Here is a 15,607-nt window from a genome sequence, read left to right as displayed (position 1 = left end):
CTTTGGAAGGAAGAGAACTAGTTCTGGAAAGTGAGATATGCACATTGAAGACAACACAGGGATGACGAATGCTGGAGAGAACAATTATAGTTGTATAAGTCATAGATACCAATGAAAATACCTCCCATTTATGGAGCACCAACTATGTACTAGGCTTTCAATAAATGTACCAGACCTGTTAGCTTCTGATGGGATCCAATAAACTGCTCATAATGACCCCACGAGGCATCACCGTGGTTCCCTGATTCTAAGAGGCCATCGGTTTAATAAAAGCTTTTCACAGGAAAAAACACATTACGCTTACACAATGCTGTTTTGTTGTGTTGTACTTTTAGGATTGGAATATAGAATGTATTTATTCATAACATAACCACTTTATTCTTCAAGATGACAATGCACGTTTGAATCTGAGCCTTCACCTTCAGAGTCTGAAGAGTCTTCTGGCTCCCTCAGCTGTGCCCATACACCCTCATCACCCACCTGGGCTGTCTCTCGCCCCTTTCGGATTGACAGGGTAATTTAGGGCATAATAAAGAATGCAGGGTTCCGTCTGCATTTCCTATTTTATTAAACTTGTAGTCCCCCCGTTTAGTTGGATCATCTGTCTTTTGACTGACTGAGAAATACCCCTTCCCAATGCATGACGACCACACAGCCTTTCCCAGCTCTGAAAATCACGTGACCTACGCTTAGCGATTTGCCTGTGTCTGCGAGAGTGCCCACGTTGCCTTCCAGTGCATTCCTCTGTCTGGTGACTGGCAAGGTCGTTGTTACTGTTTTCAGCATTGACTATAAGATGCAGTCCTATTACTTTAAAAGAATTTTTTAAGTGTCTGTGGAACTGAAGGTTAAAGATGTGAAAGTGTTTACCTCCTGAGTCATAGCTGGCAGGGAGCATAACTGGAAATGCAAGGCAAGTCTATCACGTACTTTTCATCGTCAAGGATACAATTATTTCTCCCCTCTTTTGCTCCTGAACGCTCTCCAGTCAGTCCTTCCTTCCCGCCACTCCACCAAAACTGCTCTTGTCAAGGTCACTGGTGCCTCCACGTGGCCAAATCCATTGACCGATTCTCAGTCACCATCTTACTTCAGCAGCACTTGACACCATCCTCCCCATCCTTGCCTTTCCTGGCCTCCGTGAAAGGAGGCCTCATTCCCCCTCACCTTCTTGGCCTCCGTGAACCAGTCCTCACGTTTCTCTTGTCTTCCTGCCTTTGCTTTTTCATCTAGTCTCAAACCTGGCTTCTCTGCACAAACACCTTCTACATGGAAATCTGCAGCTTCCCCCGCTCCACAGCCGTCCTATTCCCTACTCCACATCACCCCTTGGATGTCTAATCGGCTTTGCAAACTTAATGTCTTAAACCAAACTCTTATTTTCCACCCCGACTTCATCCCAGACTGGCTCCTTTTGTGGTCTTTTGCATCTCAGTAAATGGCAACTTACTTTTTCTAGCTGCTTAGACAAAATTTTTGGAGCCATCCTAGACTCCACTCTTTCACTCCCTGCAGCCAATCTTTCAACTAATCCTATCAGCTCAACCTTAAAATTACGTCTAAAATTGAATCCATAACTACCGCCCTTGGCCCAGCCATGTGAGTCCCTCATCTGCCCTAACTGGCCCACCGCTTTCCACCCAGTCCCTTCAATGGCCTCTTCTCCACTCAGCAGCCAGGGTGACCCTCCACAGCCTAAGTCAGATCGGGTTGTCAGCTGCTTAAAGCCATCTGGGGGCTCCTCATCTCATCAGACTAAAAGCCAAAGCCCTTGTGGCCATCCAGGTTCCCTGTTGCCTGACACCTGCCAGCTCGCTGACGTCTACATCCCCTGCGCCCCCCTTGCTAACCACCCTCCAGCCAGACTGGTCTCCTTGCTGATCTCACAAATGCCCAGCATACTCCGCACAGGAACTCGGGGCTCTGCCCTTGGGGCTGCCCCTGAGCTGCTTCCTTCTCCCCACCAGACCTCCATGTGCCTTGCTCCCTCGTTTTCTTGAGGTGTCTCCAAATGCTACTCAACAGAGAGGCCTCCCCCGTAGTCTCTGCATAAAATAACCACCTCCCAGAATGCCATCCCATTCACTCCACTTTATTTTCCCTGTAGCACCTAGATCACTTGAGGTCGGACACATTGATCTGTTTGTGGCCAGTCCACACTATGCTACACACAAGCCCCATGAGTGCAGGGCCTGGGACTGTTCTAGTCACCCCTGCATCCCAGTGCTGAGAACAGGGCCATCCCGATGTGGACTCCCAACGGGTGTTTGCTGAAGTAGAGGACAAAGGAAGAATGAGAGGGGAGCCCGATAACAGAGACAGGGCTGAGCTTCTGTTAGGAGAAACATGCATTTCTCTGTTGCCCGGATCTCACGGTCAGATTGCCTCCTCTGTAAGTCACCGGCGGGGACTGTGCAGTGACCGGCCCCGTCCCAGGCTGATTCCCGCTTGTGTCTCCTTCCAGCTCTCAGCTCTCCCGGGCTCTGTGAGGCTTCTGCTATGACCGCAGCCTCTTCGCGGAGCCAGGACTGCCACAGCCACGCCAGGTCCCCCGCTCTGCCCTGCCTGTCCCCGGCCCCGCGTCACCATGGGCAGCGTCAGCAGCCTCATCTCCGGCCGTGGCTTCCACAGCAAGCACTGCCGGGCCTCCCAGTACAAGCTGCGCAAGTCCTCCCACCTCAAGAAGCTCAATCGGTATTCAGACGGGCTGCTGAGATTTGGCTTCTCCCAGGACTCGGGTCGTGGCAAGTCCAGCTCCAAAATGGGCAAGAGTGAAGACTTCTTCTATATCAAGGTCAGCCAGAAGGCCCGGGGCTCCCACCGCCCCGATTACACTGCACTGTCCAGTGGGGACCTAGGGGGCCAGGCTGGAGTGGACTTCGGCCCGTCCACCCCACCTAAGCTCATGCCCTTCTCCAACCAGCTAGAAATGGTAAGCGGGGTCTCCGGTGTGGGTGGCTGGCTTGGAAAGGCGGGAGAGAGGCCCGGGGCCGGGAGGGGTGGCGGTGGAGGTCTAAACGCATACATCTCCAAGAGGCTGAGCGATGCAGAGAGGGCAGGCGTGCTCAGCCACAGCAGAGAGCAAGATTGGACAGAGGAATGGGCACGTTGGTCAGTCCTCTGATGCAGAAGTCCCGGGTGAGCTTTCGGTAGAGAGCAAAGGGGAAATGAAAGGCTTCCTGAGCTCTGCCGGGCTGTAACTCAGGATTGCCAAGGTAGGGCAGACGGCAACGTTTTCAAGCGCGTGGGAAGGAGAGGGGGCTCGCTTACCGTTTGGAAGAACAGGTGGAGAGGGCACTTGGAGAGAGCTGGCAGCTTCTCTCCTTAGAGGATTCATGGGGGTGGGCTTTTCCCTCCTTTTCTGCTCTGGTTGGGCAGCAGCTCCTGTTCAAGCTGGCCCCAAAGCATCTTTGACTGGTTAAGGCCTGTGAGTTTGTTCTCATCGTCGGTCTAGCAGGGATGAGGGCAAAGAGTCCCACGTACTCAGAAGTCCGGCCCTCATGCTGGCTCCAGCTCTCACGGGTCCCGCCGGTGGACACTGAAAACATCGTTCCTATTCAGTGCCCTGGCCTCACCTGGGAAGATGAATCTGTGGTGTTGATGTGCTAGGAAATGGCCCCGTATGTTTGCACAGAGCTTTAAGCTTTTCAAAGTAAAGAGCCTGTGAACTGTGAAGTCCTCTAATAATGAAAATGACGCCTTTAGGGAGAGGATTATTATTTCAAGCGATTCCCCCAACCTCCGGGGCAGGCCACGGTCAGTGTTCCAGCTCCTGGCTGACTGCAAGGGGCAGTGGAGGTGAAGCAGGGATGGACTTCTTCAAGGACACACGTCCAGTGTCCTTACCTGCACCACACAGAGCCCCAGAGCCCTGGCACAGGGGTGTCAGCCAGTGAATCTCAGAGTCGTTTGGTACCTTGGGGTGGAAGTTGGGTCAAGATGGTGACAGGTTTGTAGTTCACAATACAGAGTGCCTCAGGATCCTTAAGGACGCCCCCAGGCACAGAGGAATTTCTCCTCCTTGGGAGAGATTCCCCACCTTTGGCTCCTTCAGAGCAACAGGTGAGGTCACCTATGGCTCCCGACCAGGAAGGTCCCACGTGGCCGGCACGCATACCCGGCTGGGGGTGCCTCCGGGGAAGACACGGGCTCCATGTGCCTGTTTTCCTCCCCAGGACTTGGAGAAGGGTGCTGTGAGACCCACGGCCTTCAAGCCGGTGCTGCCACGGTCGGGCGCCATCCTCCACTCGTCCCCCGAGAGCGCCAGCCACCAGCTGCACCCCGCGCCTCCAGACAAGCCCAAGGAACAGGAGCTGAAGCCCGGCCTGTGCTCCGGGGCGCTGTCTGACTCCGGCCGGAACTCCATGTCCAGCCTGCCGACTCACAGCACCGCCAGCAGCCGCCAGCTGGACCCGCTGGTCACGCCGGTGGGGCCCGCCAGCCGCCTGGGGGGCTCGGCCCACAACATCACTCAGGGCATCACCCTCCAGGACAGCAACATGATGAGCCTGAAGGCCCTGTCTTTCTCCGACGGGGGCAGCAAGCTGGCCCACCCGAGCAAGGCGGACAAGGGCTCCATCCGCTCCCCCATCTCCACGGACCAGCGCACCATCCAGGAGCTGGGGCAGAAACTGCTGGAGAGGGAGGGTGGGCTCCAGAAGCTGCACCGCAGCTTTGAGGAGAAGGAGCTGGCTGCCAGCCAGGCCTACGAGGAGCGATCGCGGCGCTGCAAGGACGAGCCAGAGGGGCTGGAGCCCCAGGGCCAGCTGAAGCCCGCGGCACAGAAGAGCCAGCGCGCCCAGCAGGTGCTGCACCTGCAGGTGCTGCACCTCCAGCAGGAGAAGCGGCAGCTACGGCAGGAGCTCGAGAGCCTCATGAAGGAGCAGGACGTGCTGGAGAGCAAGCTCAGGGCCTATGAGAAGGAGAAGACCAGCTTCGTCCCCGCGCTGGAGGAGACACAGTGGGAGGTGAGGATGCGGGCGGGGGCGGGGGGGGGCGGGCGGGAGTTCGGTGCCAGCGCCCCCCACCCCCCACCCCGCAGGCTTCTCCAGGTCTCCTCCAGGCTCTAGGCAATGGGGGGGAACACAATTGCCCGGAAAAGCTGGGCTGAAGGACCGGTTTCGTGACCCAAATAAGGGGCTCCATGGTAAACCAAGTTGGGGGTACCCTTAGTCCGGGCTTCCTCCTGTCCCCACCCCGGTGCCTCGTGGCCAGCATTGAACTTACTAATCGAGTGGTCGGCTGAGAAGCTGGAGTGAGAGAGCCGAGTCCCAGCTGGGCTGTCTGAGGGCCAGCTCACTGCACCTGCTCACAGAGGCTCAGGAGGACCGCAGACCATCCTGGATTCCTGCTGGCCCCAGAGCCACGAGAGAGCTGAGTTATCATGTGCGACCTTTGAGGGAAGGGACTCCCCCCGCTGGTAGCAGTGGCCGCATCTGTGCAGGTCTCAGGGACAGAATTCCTCACAGAAGCGCGAGTGGGGCTTCTATTCGGTGGGCTGAGATGGAAACGTAGAACAGGAAGAAAGGGGCTCACATACGCATGCACCCACTCAGGCACACCTGGAAGTGAAGCGCCTGGGCCTGGCCTCGCTGGAGAACAGCCTAACCCCTCATCCTGCTCTCTTTTCTCACCTGAGAGGTGGTGCAGGGGACCGGGAGGGGGTGTGCACGGCATTCACCCCAAAGACTCCTGCCCTGGGAAGGGGCTGAGGGCTCCTTGGGTCTGGTTAGACCAGCATCACCCCCCCAACCCCAGGTCGAAGTGACACACCCTCGGCCACACAGCCATCTGTTTGCACTGAGCTGCCTGTACTCATCCTGGAAATTAGAGCAACAGGTGTTATCGGGGGTAGAGGGAAAGGATCCTATCGGTGGAAGTGACGGATGGAGGCACCAGACAGGTGGGAAGGGAGGGTCACTTTCTGTTTGCCGGGTTTCCCGAAGAGGACAGGACCTTAGCCATGGAACCACTCCCTCTCCTCTTTCTCATCAGTGTTGGCACAGCAGACCCTTCCCGAGCCATGGTTTCTCAGCCAGGACTTGGGACACTTCAGGGCATGTCAGAGGCATAAGCCAGTGCCGGCATCACAACGCATCCATCCTTGTTTGTCTAATCCGGAACCAAGCTGGACATTGCTGTGACCTCATTCCCAGGTTATCCAGTCAGGCTGTATAGTAAAACAATAAATTAAATAAAATAAATTAGACATTCACAATAACACAGAAATATATTGCAAACATATTTATAATAATAATTCATAGAGTGGTTATTAATGCCAGGCCCTAGGTTCTTTCATTTCATCTTTACAACAACCCTAAGGAATAGGTACAATTACTAATCCTCAGTTTACAAGTAAGGACAGCACACCCAGGTGCCGCCTCTCACCCCTTGGCTCTGTCTCTTGTCCCCGCCCCGTGGCAGGTGTGCCAGAAGTCTGGCGAGATCTCTCTCCTGAAGCAGCAGCTGAAGGAGTCCCAGACGGAGATCAACGCTAAGGCCGGCGAGATCCTCAACCTGAAGGCACAGCTGAAGGATACGCGGGGCATGCTGGAGGGCCTGGAGCTGAAGACGCAGGACCTGGAGAGCGCGCTGCGCACCAAGGGCCTGGAGCTGGAGGTCTGCGAGAACGAGCTGCAGCGCAAGAAGAACGAGGCGGAGCTCCTGCGGGAGAAGGTGAACCTGCTGGAGCAGGAGCTGCTGCAGCTTCAGGCCCAGGCCGTCCTGCCGCGGGGCCGGGACGCGGCTGCCCTGGGGCCTGCCTCCGCCGAGGACGTGCCCGCCCTGCAGCGGGAGCTGGAACGGCTGCGGGCCGAGCTCAGGGAGGAGCGGCAGGGCCACGACCAGATGTCCTCGGGCTTCCAGCATGAGCGGCTGGTGTGGAAGGAGGAGAAGGAGAAGGTGATCCAGTACCAGAAGCAGCTGCAGCAGAGCTACCTGGCCATGTACCAGCGGAACCAGCGCCTGGAAAAGACGCTGCAGCAGCTGGCCCGCGGGGATGGTGCAGGGGAGCCCTTTGAGATTGACCTCGAAGGGGCTGACATCCCTTATGAGGACATTATCGCCACCGAGATCTGAGGGGCCTCCTGGGAGGGAGCCGGGGACCTGGCATTGGGAGGCAGGGGTGCTGAGCCCGTCAGTGGGGGCTCCCCTCCCCATCTCCCCTGCTCAGGCCTCTGAGAGAAGCACAGACCTCAAGGGGAGGGGAGGGGAAGGGAGGGGAGGGGAGGGGAGGGGCTGCTACACGGCCTCTCCCCGCCTTTCCCACGTTCCAGTGTTTAGCATCCCTGCAGCCTGCCAGACCTCTAGCTTTGCCAAGAGATGAGTCCCCGGATCTCCATCATTTGGTTAAGGGCTCCCTAAACCTTGGCCTTCAAAATACTTAGAGATACCCTCTCCCAGCGAGGGTGGTGACTACCATGAAGGCCAGTGGTCTCCCCAGGATGGAAGCTCCCTTCCACCTCTCTTCCCACAACTTCTTTTCTCGCTCCCCCTCCCCGAACCACCCCCCTGCCCCCCTGGCCCCCAGCACATTGGATGCCTTGGGAATAGAACACAAGCACTGGTGACCAGAAGCTTTGGAATCTGACCTGGTCATAACCTGAGCTATCTTCCTCCTACCACGGAGGGGTAGGGGTTGGAGTGAGGTGTGGAGAACATGACTTAGAAACATCAGAGCTTCCCGACCCTGGCAGGCCACAGAAAGGAGGGGAGAGCTGGGCCAGCCCAGGATTATCTAGACTCAGCAAGACCCAGAGCGGGTCAGAGAGAGAAGCTAGGTAGTAATGGCCAGATCCTGTTGGCCCTGCTGACCAGAAATGAGCAGCCTCTGGATGGCTGGTGGCCTTTGACCTCTGTGGCCACTCTTCTTACAGCCGTAGACCCGAGGCCCTGGGGTGGATGCTGGGAGGGAAAGGTTGAGGACGTCCCTGTCCCTCACACAGGGAGGGTGTGACTTCAAGCTGTTCCCGGGGGAGCCTCCAGATCTTTCATCATGGGACCAGAGGTAGGGATTCCCCCACTTGCTTCAAGCTGGCCAGCAGCTCCCTGAGCTGCTTTTCTTTCCCAAGAACCAAGCCTTTGCTTGGATCCAGAATAACCTGTGTCCCCTGAGATGGCGCAGGGCCGTCTGGGCTGGGCATTCCCCGCTTCACCTGCAGCTCCATCCCACTCAATGCCATTCCCCTTCACACCTCCAGGGCTAAGTGCAGACAGAGCAGAGTCTGTACAGGTCAGGGAGGGGCCCCAGAGTGGCAACACAGCCTCCGAACAGCCGCGGGGGGTACCAGCTGGCCCTCTCCACCTGCAGCCCCCCACCTGAGCCCAGTGGTCAAGGACCCAGGCCCTGCAGGAGGCTGGGCTTCTCTTCTGAAGATGTGCAGAGGAAAGGTGGTTCCTCAGTTGCTTGGTTCAGGGAATTTTATTTTCTTCTTCTTTTTCCTTTCTTGTCTTTTCGGAAGCGAGCCCGATCTCGCAGGCAGCCAGGCTGTTGCACGTTCTATTTTTGCCTCTAGCCGCAGCTGCTGTTCTTGGGACAGCCAGCCGTTGCTGTATTCCTGGGCCTCACTCCAGCGTGCTGAGAGGGGTTCACTGAGGTAGGAGGGACCAGAACGTCTGGGTAGTCGGCAGTCCCAGACCTGTGCCCCCAGTTCTGTCCCCGACTCCTGGCCCTTCCGGCCCCGGGGTGGGAGTGGGAAGCTGCTTCTCCTCCTGCGCCCCCACCCCCATCCTTCCAGGGCCACCATTCCTTCCCTGAGTCTGGGCTGAGGGCAGGGCCACCTTCCCTGCTGCCGGCTCTGCCTTCCAATCCCTGCGTTAAGCTGTGCCTGTCCGGCCTTCAGGTAACAGAGGAGGTTTTCTGGAATTTCAAGCCGTTACTCTTAGTCTTAGGCTAGATTTAAACCTGGAATCGACAGGCCAAGAGCCCTCTCCCTGCCTGGGGACCAGTGCCCTCCACTGGGCACATGCAAACCCCCAAGTCAAAGATGTCCCTCCCCCTGTGCCACGGCCCTTGGTCCCTCCATCTCCACCGGCCTGTGCCTTGTTTGAGTCCTTCTTCAAGGGCAGTGAGACTGCCCCACGGGATAGAGAAAGGGGCTGCTGCCCCTCCCCAGGCTGGAGGACCCCTCCCTCCACAAAGAGCAGCCAAAAGCCCGTCGCTGTGCCCTCAAGACCACGCTGTGAAGAGGTGGGTGCTAAGCCCGGGGAAGGGGGGCCAAGGGGCTCCACTGCGGTGTGACCGTGGCCTGCAGCCCGCATCCCCGCCCCAGGCCAACTCGCGGAGCCCTCCCTGGGCTGCCACCAGCCCAAGACCCCAGGATGGTCCACGGTGGCAGCAGTTGCACCAGAGTGCGAGTGTTGCGTAATATCGCGACCTCACTGCGGTGTGGTTTCCCTTCCCTTCCCTGTGCAAAAACGTCCCCGCTATTTCTGGACCTTGCCCCACCTAGCCTCCCTGGAAGGAGGCTCTGAGGGCTGAGCCGGGACTGGGAAAGCCAACCCTGTGGCCTGGCCCGGGGCCAGTGGGAGCTCACCACCCCTCTCTCTGAGCATGGCTGCTGACACACCTGCTCGCAGGGCCAGAGCCGCAGGGTCACCCCTGTTGCTCCCCACAGGGTGATGAAATGCTCCGCTGTCTGCAGCAAGACAGCGACACCGGCACCACCTCACCAAGAGGGGACTCTGCCTCTGGGCCTCGGAGTGACCAGACTCTCAATGCGGCGCCCACCCTGGGTTTCTCCTCTGGCCTCTGTATTCGGGTAACTCCTGCTGAGCACGCCCCACCCCCAGGGGCACTGAGCTCCGTGCGGACTGGGAGGGGGATGCCTCTCCCCTCAGAAGCACCTGCTGAGCCTCTGCCCCTGCTCTCGTCCCGGCCCAGGCTGGGCCATCTCTTGGGAGAGAGGGATCCCAGGGAGAAGGCAGGCTGGGCTGTTGGAACGGCAGCTGCTGTGGCAGGAGGCCGTGCACCTGTGCGCTTGGATGCGCTGCCCTCCTCACCTCTTCTGTGGAACCCCGGCCCGGGCTGGCTGTGGATGGACTGGCATTTGGAAGAATAGGTATAGAGTTATTTTTCACTTGGTCGGGTCTTGTTTGGTTTGCTCTGCTTTTCACAGCTTTGAGTTATTTTATTTTTGATGCCCCCTTTTGGCCATGTAAACTATTTCTGGTAATTTTATGTTTTTATTTATGAATAAAGAATGCCATTTCTCATGCCCTCCCCAACTGCCCTCCTTCCCCTGGCTGTGGTGCGGCAGCTCCCCGGGGCCTTTGCACTTGGAATAAGAAAGGTGATGTCCCTTCCCATCAGTGAAGGAGCGGGGTGGAGGGGGGTCAGGGGGACAGCCTTGATGGGGGCTGTGTTGGCTGGTAGGAAAGCAGGGGCCTTGGTGTCAGATAGACCTCCAGCTTGTCCCTACCCCTCACCAACCCTGTGACCTTATCTGCGACCAGACCCTGGGCAGACCCTGGGGAGGGGGGGAAAGAAGACCAAGGGCCGTGGTCCCCTGCAAAGGCCGAGAGTTCTCCAACAAAGGCCCCCTAACCCCAGCCCCAAACTCAGGCCCCCCCTGCCTCTCTCGTCCAGCTGTTCACCTTACCAGCCAACTCCTTGGCCTATTGCGTATGGCCTCTTTGGCAGGAGACCAGGCTGGCTATTGTTACCACCACCCCAGGGCCTCCCAGCTGGGAAGGTGCAGTCACCACAGTGGCCATCTGTCCAGGCTTCTCGGTGCCAGCCTGCCTTGTTCACCCCGACAAGCACTCCCTACTGCTCTGGGCCCAGATCCGAGGCTCAGAGGGCTTTTCTACTCAGGTGGCAGGAGACAGAAGGGATGTGTAAAGAGGGAGTTAAAAACATGGGGTAGGGCTTCCCTGGTGGCGCAGTGGTTGAGAGTCCGCCTGCCGATGCAGGGGATGCGGGTTCGTGCCCCGGTCCGGGAAGATCCCCCATGCCGCGGAGTGGCTGGGCCCGTGCCCCACGGCCGCTGGGCCTGCACGTCCGGAGCCTGTGCTCCGCAACGGGAGAGGCCACAGCAGTGAGAGGCCCGCGTACCGCAAAAACAAACAAACAAACAAACAAAAAAACACGGGGTAGCCTGTGGAGCACACAAAGAGTACATGACACAGTGCCTCTGGGTGGGAAATATCAGGGTCTCCAGGAAGGTGGTGTGCAGGCGGGGGCCTTGGCAGCAAGGGTGGGACATAAAAGGGGTGGGGAGGAGAGGAAAGACAAGAAGTGTATTCCAGAGCAGGCGTTCACACAGCCTTGGTCTCCCCGCCTGTCTGTGCAGGTGACAGGGCAGCACAGGAGGCCAGCGACATGGGGGATCAGGGTACGGTGAGCCGTCAAAGCCAAGGAAGGTCAGGCAGCTAGCTGACCAAGGCTGGACAGGAGCACACATCTGTCTTAATTCCAAGGCCTTAGCATGGGGGCAAAGGGGTCATGTCAGGCCCGGGGTGACACTTCCCCTTCTCCTGGCCCTGGCCCGAGGCTGGCAGGCCGCTTCATTGGTGACGCTCACTGGAATATGCCTCCCACGGATCACGCGGCGCAGCCCCCTCCCCTTTAGACCAGGCAGGCCCTGGGACTCACCCGAACCAATCAAAGTCAGCAGAAGTGATGCTCTGCCAGTTCTCGCCGAAGCTTAGAGGGCAGCCTAAGCTTGGCAGCTTCCCCTTTTATACTCTTGGGGGCCCCGAGCTGCCATGTAAGAAGCCCCGCCAGTCTGCTGGGGTGACCCCATGGCGCTGGAGGGGTCCTGTGTTCCCACCGAGGCTCCAGCTGAGTGACCAGGATCCAGCCAACTTCCGTGGAGCAGAGATTTGCTTCCCCCGGTTTGGCCCTTCCAGAATCTTGACCAGACCACATTAAATGGCAGTGTTTTTAAGCCACCTAATAAACCCAGGGTGATTTATTACGTGACATAGGAAAAGGTAACCCAAACGCCCTCTGGCAATCCCCTTACTTGCCACACCAACAAACCTCTCTCCGTCCGTAGGGCTTGGGGTAACAGAAAAGCGGGGTGCCTGGAAAGGGATGGGGTCATGGGAAGACTGCTCCAGCTGCAGGAAGGGCAGGAAAGTGGGGGGCAAAGGCTTTCCCCACCCCACTTGCTCTGGAGCGCTGTCAAGGCTGCAAGCCTTCCTTGGGTACCGCCAGCCCCCATAAACCTGATTATTTTAGAAAAAAAATAGAACAAAAGAGAAACTACATGTATATATATAGTTTCTCAGGGTTTCTTGCGGAGCCATAGACAAACTCTGTGCTGGGCCCATCAGGAGGGAGGCAAACCAGCGATGGTTCCCAAGCAGTCTCTGCAGCAGGTGTTCTGAGTTATGTGAGGAAGGTCATGCTGCCCCAAATTTCTCCCCAGCCCAGGCTTCTCAAGGCCTGAAATATCACCATTACATTTATTCATGTGTGTATGCACGCTCGTCCTACTCTATGACGAGCCCTGTTCTAGAGACCAGCAATTGTACAGAGGTGAACAAAACTGGTCGTTTCTTTCTCCTAATGGAGCTTACACTCTGGAACTAAACAAATAAATCAAGTGATTTTTGCATTCTGAGAAGTGATATGAAGGAAGTAAACAGGATTATATAGCTGGTAGGGCCTAGGCGGTGCTGTATCTAGAAGGGAGGGGGGAATTGGTTCAGGGAGCAAAGGTTGGAAAACCAAAATATCCCCTTATTTCTACATTTGGGGAGACTGTGCCATTGTCCTTTCCTAACTTGGACTCCTTTGCACCCCAAGTTCTCTCTCCTGGAAAACTTACATTCTCTGGGGGGACGGGGGGCGCTCTGAGCAGACTTTTTCTTGCCAGGTGGATCACGGCACTGCTTGCTGTAACCTCAGTATCTTTCATTATTGCCCCCAAACATCCCCTGCAGCCCTGAGCAGCTTTTTTGTTGCTGGTGGTCGTGGGATCTTTTTTTTTTTTTAATTTAATTTTTTTATACAGCAGGTTCTTTTTTTTTCTCACCTTGATCTTGGATTTTTTTTTGAATTTTATTTATTTTTTTAAACAGCAAGTTATTAGTTATCCATTTTATACATATTAGTGTATACATGTCAATCCCAATCTCCCAATTCATACCACCACCACACCCACGCCCCGCTGCTTTCCCCCCTTGGTGTCCATACGTTTGTTCTCTACATCTGTGTCTCAATTTCTGCCCTGCAAACTGGTTCATCTGTACCATTTTTCTAGGTTCCACATATATGCGTTAGTACACGATATTTGTTTTTCTCTCTCTGACTTACTTCACTCGGTATGACAGTCTCTAGATCCATCCACGTCTCTACAAATGACCCAATTTCGGGTACATGTGTCTTCTTGAATTATGGTTTTCTCTGGGTATATGCCCAGTAGTGGGATTGGTGGATCATATGGTAATTCTATTTTTAGTTTTTTAAGGAACTTCCATACTGTTCTCCATAGTGGCTGTATCAATTTACATTCCCACAAACAGTGCAAGAGGGTTCCTTTTCTCCACACCCTCTCCAGGATTTGTTGTTTGTAGATTTTCTGATGATGGCCATTCTGACTGGTGTGAGGTGATACCTCATTGTCGTTTTGATTTGCATTTCTTTAATAATTAGTGAGGCTGAGCAGCTTTTCATATGCCTCTTGGCCATCTGTACGTCTTCTTTGGAGAAATGTCTATTTAGGTCTTCTGCCCATTTTTTGATTGCGTGGCATGTGGGATCTTAGTTCTCTGGCCAGGGATCAAGCCCGTGCCCCCTGCAAACGGTGTCTTAACCACTGGATGTCCAGGGAATTCCCAGCCCTGAGCAGCCTTTAACCTCACCTTCCTCTCCCTCAAAAACAATTCTGCCCAGCAATTCCTATGAAAACCGTTGAGAAGTCTGAAGCATTAAACATTGTTCTTCCATGTGTAGAACCAAATTTTGCGAAATAGCACAATCCTTACATAGATGCTAAAGGTAAAATAGCATCTTTCCACATAACTTGGCAGAGAAATGTTCAGCTTTAATTAATTTATATATATGTTTGTTTCGGTGGGAGGGGTCTGCCTTGTTGGGTCCCCAAGCAGAAGTTTATCAGCCTACTGTATGATACAGACTGTTTTCCCATGATGTCCCATCAATCTGTCCTTGCACTGGGAGCCATCATTGACCCCACACTCCACCTTTCCATCATCCTATCCAATCAGATCCTAGATTCTCTAGATTCCACTCCTTAAAGCCTTCCCCCGGGACTTCCCTGGTGGTGCAGTGGTTAAGTATCCACCTGCCAATGCAGGGGACACAGGTTCTAGCCCTGGTCCGGGAAGATCCCACATGGCACGGAGCAACTAAGCCCATAAGCCACAACTACTGAGCCTGCGCTCTAGAGCCTATGAGCCCGCACACCTAGAGCCCGTGTTCCGCAGCAAGAGAAGCCACCACAATGAGAAGCCGCACACCACCACGAAGAGTAGCGCCTGCTTGCCACAACTAGAGAAAGCCTGCACGCAGCAAGGAAGACCCAACGCAGCCAAAAATTAATTAATTAATTGGGGGAAAAAAGCACCTTCTTTTCTTCCAGCATCTATTGGCCCAGCCAAGGTCATCCAGAGAATCACAGAATGCCCAAGACATCTTAGATATCTTGTAATTCCAACCATCTCACTTTTACAGATGTGCAAAAGAGAGACCAGAGAGGAGAGAGCACTTGCTCGAGGTCATGCAGCTGGGGAATGACAGAGCTAGTCACCTTGACAACTCTCAGATCCCCGCTGGTGTCTTTGCTCCCACTCTGGTCCATTAAATCCATTGACACACAACATTCAGGTTCACCCCCCAAGTGCTGCTCCCTCCATGCTCCTCCCTTACCCAAAACCTTCAGGGGCTCCCCTCTAACCTCAGAATAAAGTTCAGTTCCCTTAGCCGGCTCCAAGTCCCTACATTTTATGTTTATAACACCTATCTCAGCAAACCAGACTCTAACCACAGGTCAAAGCACGGTCCCTGAAACAGCACAACTACCATCAACACAATCTCAATAAACAGGAAGACATTTCTCGTCAGTCACAATCTTTATGAAAAAAACAACAACCCTCTCTGCTGCCCAGTTCTGTGTTCTACTGTGAGGCCGGCCAAGGGAACCTCAATGGCAAGCATGGCAAGGGGTCAAGTGCAGCCTCAGCGCTAGCTGAGTTCACCTCCAGACTCTACTGCTGCTGAGCTGTGTGATGTTGGATCAGTGACTTAACCTCCCTGTGCTTCAGAGGGTGGTTTTGACAGTTCAATGAGATGATGCCGAGAAAAGTTAGATCGAGTGTTGCTATTATTTTTATTACTGCTATCATAATTTATTGTTACCATAATTATTATTATTTGTTAATATAATGTCACTGCTTCAAACTGTGATAAACTACAGTGGTGGCCCAGGCTCCAGCAGCCTTAGCAAAGCTCCCCGCCTTGGGGAACGGCTGACTTTATTCTGGTCAGCTGTCTCCCTACCACCCCCAGCTTTTTCTCCCCAGCTCTCAACTCCAGAAGGCTGGCTTGTCAAGGGAAGCTCCTGGGAGAAAGGGCACAGCTGGGGGAAGAAAGGAACAAAGAGGGATTTGCTAGGAGTTGGGGTAGAGAGGCTGGAGC

General features: G+C 55.2%; 1 protein-coding gene across 1 annotated transcript in view; it reads left to right on the top strand.

Moving 5' to 3' along the window:
- Positions 1-7,077, top strand: part of LZTS1 (leucine zipper tumor suppressor 1) — a 45,923-nt gene extending 38,846 nt beyond the window's left edge. Inside the window, exons 2-4 of the mRNA XM_024130747.2 lie at positions 2,465-2,932; positions 4,176-4,967; positions 6,424-7,077. Of these exons, the coding sequence (XP_023986515.1) occupies positions 2,588-2,932; positions 4,176-4,967; positions 6,424-7,077 (1,791 nt within the window). The 5' untranslated portion in view covers positions 2,465-2,587. The remainder of the gene's footprint in view (positions 1-2,464; positions 2,933-4,175; positions 4,968-6,423) is intronic.
- The last annotated feature ends 8,530 nt before the right edge of the window (positions 7,078-15,607 follow it).

The sequence above is a fragment of the Physeter macrocephalus genome, chromosome 9 (genome assembly GCF_002837175.3).
Source record: "Physeter macrocephalus isolate SW-GA chromosome 9, ASM283717v5, whole genome shotgun sequence".
Taxonomy (NCBI): domain Eukaryota; kingdom Metazoa; phylum Chordata; class Mammalia; order Artiodactyla; family Physeteridae; genus Physeter; species Physeter macrocephalus.
This window is presented reverse-complemented; position numbering and strand designations above follow the sequence as displayed.